Genomic DNA, 6,000 nt, shown 5'->3' with positions numbered 1-6,000 from the left:
CATGTTTCAGGAGGATATCATTGTGTGTGTGCGTGTGTGTGAGCGCTTACCTATGTGCTGTTTCAGATGGATATACTGTAAGTGCTGACTAACAGTAAGGTGTGTGTGGGTGCTCTAATAGCAAGGTATGTGTGTGTGTGTTGCAGGTGGATCTCAGTGCTGACTAACATTAAGGTGTGTGTGTGTGTGTGTGTGTGTGTGTTGCAGGTGGATCTCAGTGCTGACTAATTGTAAGGTGTGTGTGTGTGTGTGTGTTGCAGGTGGATCTCAGTGCTGACTAACATTAAGGTGTGTGTGTGTGTGTGTGTGTGTTGCAGGTGGATCTCAGTGCTGACTAACAGTAAGGTGTGTGTGTGTGTGTGTTGCAGGTGGATCTCAGTGCTGACTAACAGTAAGCAGGAGGCTCTGAACGTGGCCCTGGATGAGCGCCAGCCCAGTGGGGAGAGCAGTGTGGAGGACCTGACCAAGGCCATCACCGACGACATCCGCCGCATGCCCGGCAACCAGGTCTGCTGTGACTGCGGGGCGCCAGGTGAGACGTGTGTCACCCTGATGTCACACACACACACACACACACACACACCTCTGTGTGACCCTGATATCACACACACACACACACACACACACACACACACCTCTGTGTGACCCTGATATCACACACACACACACACACACACACACCTGTGTGACCCTGATATCACACACACACACGCACACACACACACACACACAGACACACACACACACACACACCTCTGTGTGACCCTGATATCACACACACACACGCACACACACCTGTGTGACCCTGATATCACACACACACACACACACACACACACCTGTGTGACCCTGATATCACACACACACACACACACACACACAGACACACACACCTCTGTGTGACCCTGATATCACACACACACACACACACACACACACACACCTGTGTGACCCTGATATCACACACACACACACACACACACACACACACCTGTGTGACCCTAATATCACACACACACCCACACACACACACACACCTCTGTGTGACCCTGATATCACACACACACACACGCACACACACACACACACCTGTGTGACCCTGATATCACACACACACACACACACACACACACACTCCACTGTGTGACCCTGATATCACCCACACACACACACACACACACACACACACACTCCACTGTGTGACCCTGATATCACACACACACACACCCCTCTGGGACCCCAATATCACCCACACCCCACTTCTTCTCACAGACATGTGGAGGAGCACACTTGCAGGTTAAAATGACGAACCTTTGGGACCGATCAACCAAGCAGGGTCGCTGGCGTGTTATGAGATGCTGTAATCCTGGCCATCTGAAACCCTCCCATCTCTGGGGGACATTAGAGCAAACCATGAGATCACAACCACAGTCAGCACTGACACGGTCCACTCTCAGTGCCTTAACAGGATGAGCCACCCAGCTGTCCTGGTCTTTCAGCTTAGTTACGCAAAGCATTTAGTGCCAATATAACATGTATTCAATGCTATGTCATGTTGAGTATCATCTCAAATCCCTTTAAAGGGTGAAAAACCATCCAAAGTCACATTAGAAGCCTGTATTGAGGGATTATCCCTCTGTGTCTAAGGGGCTAACAGCCTTTCGCAGTAGGACATGGCTGGCTTCATTCCTCATTTATACAGGAACTGGCTTTTGTGTCTAATCTCACTCTGGGTCCCAAGCCACCATGGCTTTGGAAATGGGGGAGCAGAACAAGTCATGCGCTAAACAGTCGATCATTTCATTCTTTTCAAGGCTGCGGTGTTTGCAGACCGTACAAGTGCTCAGCAGAGGATGATGAGCACTTTGCTTTGTTGCTTTTGTACATTACTGGGTCATTATATGTCCAGGAGAATTTCCTTCACTGAAGTGTATAGTTTTGAAGTGCTCATTCAACCTCAATTTGGGCTTTCTTCGACATATTCTGCACCACTGAACAAAATTAGTATTATAATCATTTCAGTTCTTTCCTGGGTGAAAAGGATTAATGGAGTTATCTCAGATGGCTTACATATTAGGCCCAAGATCAGTGTTAACTGGCCCAGGATTAATGATGGCTGCTCCAGGATTAGTGTAAACTATACCAGAAGAAGTTTTAGCAAGGCCAAGATTAATGTTAGCGGACTCGGGGATTAACGTTAGCTGACTCAGTGGTTGATGTTAAATGACTCAGGGATTGATATTAGCGGGCCCATGGATTGATGCCCATGGATTTATGCTAGCAGGCCAGTGGATTTATGTTAGCAGGCCTGTGGATTTATGATAGCAGGCCTGTGGATTTATGATAGCAGAGCCAGGATCAGTGTCTGTGTTTTATCTCTTGGGTTTATGCGGCTTCTTCAGACCCCACCTGGATCTCCACTAACCTGGGCATCCTGACGTGCATCGAGTGCTCAGGGATCCACCGGGAGATGGGGGTGCACCACTCCCGCATCCAGTCCCTGTCCCTGGACAAGCTGGGCACCTCCGAACTGCTGGTGAGTCTCTGGGCAGGGCCGCTGAGGAGGTACAGCAACCCCCCCTCCTCTCCAACACTGACAGCACTCTGAGCTGCAGCTACCCTGGTACCAAGCTAGCCCGGCGTGGTCCACTGGCACATCTGTCCCATAATGCAAATGCAACAACACAGGACGCACACATGACACATTGCTGCATGTGGTAGGGGGTTAAAGATGACACAGTTCATACATATACACACATACCTTTAAAATTACAGTTATGTGCTGTTTGGGAAATGTGCATTCAGGTTGGTGAGCGTAGCCAGCCTAACTCTAAAGCATCTATTCTGAGTGCTACTGAGGTCTAACATCTGAGAGCTCACTGTCAGTGGCCATTTTGTACCGTTTGAAAGGACGAGCTGCCAATAACCACTGTGACAAAGCAGAGGAGCTCCTCTCAAACTGAAGATGATGGAGAAATAATACTATAGTGTTGCATTTTTATGCAGATGATTTTTAATCATTTGTAGTACTTCTCCAACTCCAGATGACACACTTCAGAAACTAAGCATTTAATGTGATCCGGGATAATCTTTTTGAAATTCAAGTTTGCTTAGAATGCACAAAAAAATGTATGGTATTTGTCAGATTGAGTTCAAAACCTCTTATTTTTAGACGAGTCCATAGACTTGGTGTTATCATGTACTGTAAGATCTTGATGAAGCCCTGTCTTTTAATTTACACATACAACATCTATCGAAAAGACCTTTTGAAACTAGGTTTGTATTTTAGAAATAAGACTTGCTTTTCTTTCCATTCTTGAAGGAAACTGGTGGAGACTACATTTCTGCCTTTGTTATATTATGTGGTTTTGATATGGGCCATATATTAAAATATGAGTGTGTATTTAAATAATCCAGCATTACATCTCCATACTCTGGAAATATTATATCATGCTGCTTTAAGATCTGTCACCAATTATGGTATCATCACTGCACTTTATGTCAGTTATTAGCATGGCCCTGTTTGACATTTTTATAGAAGGTTATCACAGGTCAAATACCAACCTACTTGAGTATGTTACTTACCCCACACCCTAGCGGGCATTATAGTTCAGGTCATCACAAGTTTCCAAACTCGAGAACATTGTTTGGAATGTTTTATTTTACGTAGTTTTGCTGCACCCATACATGGAATACCTTGCAAAAAGGCATTTACGGTTCATATTTTCAGTCCGTTAGTGGTCTAATGTCATGCCTTTTCAGTTAAACGGTTATAACCCTGTACATCCATCCATCCATCCATCCATCGTCACCCGCTTATCCGGAGTCGGGTCGCGGGGGCAGTAGGCAAAGCCGGGTATCCCAGGCATCCCTCTCCCCAGCAACGCATTCTAGCTCCTCCTGGGGGATCCCGAGGCGTTCCCTGGCCAGGAGAGATATATAATCTCTCCAGCGGGCTCTGGGTCTCCCTCGGGGTCTCCGCCCAGTTGGACGAGCCCGGAAAACCTCCAAAGGGAGGCGCCCGGGAGGCATCCTGATGAGATGCCCGAACCACCTCAATTGGCTCCTTTCGATGCGAAGGAGCAGCGGCTCTACTCCGAGCTCCCTCCGGATGTCCGAGCTCCTCACCCTATCTCTAAGGCTGAGCCCGGCCACCCTACGGAGGAAGCTCATTTCGGCCGCTTGTATACGCGATCTCGTTCTTTCGGTCACTACCCAAAGCTCGTGACCATAGGTGAGGGTTGGGACGTAGATCGACCAGTAAATCGAGAGCTTCGCCTTCCGGCTCAGCTCCTTCTTCACCACAACGGTCCGGTGCAACGCCCGCATTACTGCTGACGCTGCACCGATCCGCCTGTCGATCTCACGCTCCCTTCTACCCTCACTCGTGAACAAGACCCCGAGATACTTGAACTCCTTCACTTGGGGCAAAGACTCGTTCCCAACCCGGAGGGAGCAATCCACCGTTTTCCGGCAGAGAACCATGGCCTCGGACTTGGAGGTGCTGACTCTCATCCCGGCCGCTTCACACTCGGCTGCAAACCGCTCCAGTGTGTGCTGAAGGTCACGGTCCGATGAAGCCAGCAGAACCACATCATCCGCAAAAAGCAGAGATGCGATTCTGAGGTCACCAAACCGGACACTCTCCTCACCTCGGCTGCGCCTTGAGATCCTGTCCATGAATACCACAAACAGGACCGGTGACAAGGGGCAACCTTGGCGGAGTCCAACACCCACCGGAAACGTGCTTGACTTTGTGCCGAGAATGCGGACACAGCTCTCACTTTGGTTATACAGGGACCTGATGGCTCGTAACAACGGCCCCGGTACCCCGTACTCCCGCAGTACACCCCACAGGGTTCCCCGGGGGACACGGTCGAAAGCCTTCTCCAAGTCCACAAAGCACATGTGGACTGGATGGGCAAACTCCCTTGACCCCGCCAGCAACCCTGCCAAGGTAAAGAGCTGGTCCACTGTTCCACGGCCAGGACGGAAGCCACATTGCTCCTCCTGAATCCGAGGTTCGACCGTCGGTCGGAGCCTCCTTTCCAGTACCCTAGAGTAAGCTTTCCCAGGGAGGCTGAGGAGTGTGATACCCCGGTAATTGGAGCACACCCTCCGGTCCCCCTTCTTGAAAATGGGGACCACCACCCCGGTCTGCCACTCTACAGGTACTGTCCCCGATCTCCACGCGACACTGAAGAGGCGTGTCAGCCAAGACAGCCCAACAATGTCCAGAGCCTTCAGCATCTCAGGGCGAATCTCATCTACACCCGGCGACTTGCCACTGAGGAGCTTTTTGACTACCTCAGCAACTTCCGCCAGGGATATAGGTGCAGATTCCCCCGAGTCTTCAGGCTCTGCCTCTTCCACAGAGGACGTGTTGTTCGGGTTCAGGAGCTCCTCGAAGTGCTCTTTCCACCGCCCGACAATATCCCCAGTCCGGGTCAGCAGTTCTCCTCCCCTGCTGAAAACAGCCTGAGACAAGCCCTGCTTTCCCTTTCTGAGTCGTCGGATGGTTTGCCAGAACTTCCTCGAGGCCAACCGAAAGTCTTTCTCCATAGCCTCCCCGAACTCCTCCCATACCCGGGTTTTTGCTTCAGCGACTGCCGAAGCTGCAGCCCTTCTGGCCACCCGGTACCTGTCTGCTGCTTCAGGGGACCCCCGGGCCAGCCAAGCCCGAAAGGCCTCCTTCTTCAGCTTGACGGCCTCCCTCACCGCTGGTGTCCACCAGCGGGTTCTTGGGTTGCCGCCCCGACAGGCACCGATGACCTTCTGGCCACAGCTCCTGCTTGCCGCCTCTGCAATGGAGGCTTTGAACATGGCCCACTCGGACTCCATGTCCCCAGCTTCCCCCGGGATGCGTGAGAAGTTCTTCCGGAGGTGGGAGTTGAAGACCTCGCGAACAGGGGCCTCCGCCAGACGTTCCCAGTTCACCCTCACTACACGTTTGGGTTTACCGGGTCTGTCAGGCAGCCTCCCCGGCCACTTGATCCAACT

General features: G+C 51.0%; 1 protein-coding gene across 1 annotated transcript in view; it reads left to right on the top strand.

The window, feature by feature from the left end:
• Window positions 1-6,000, top strand: part of unm_sa1614 (un-named sa1614) — a 71,301-nt gene that overhangs the window by 42,536 nt on the left and 22,765 nt on the right. Inside the window, exons 14-15 of the mRNA XM_061218983.1 lie at window positions 369-532; window positions 2,403-2,536. Coding sequence (XP_061074967.1) covers window positions 369-532; window positions 2,403-2,536 — 298 coding nt within the window. The remainder of the gene's footprint in view (window positions 1-368; window positions 533-2,402; window positions 2,537-6,000) is intronic.

The sequence above is a fragment of the Conger conger genome, chromosome 14, assembly GCF_963514075.1.
Source record: "Conger conger chromosome 14, fConCon1.1, whole genome shotgun sequence".
Lineage (NCBI taxonomy): Eukaryota > Metazoa > Chordata > Actinopteri > Anguilliformes > Congridae > Conger > Conger conger.
This window is presented reverse-complemented; position numbering and strand designations above follow the sequence as displayed.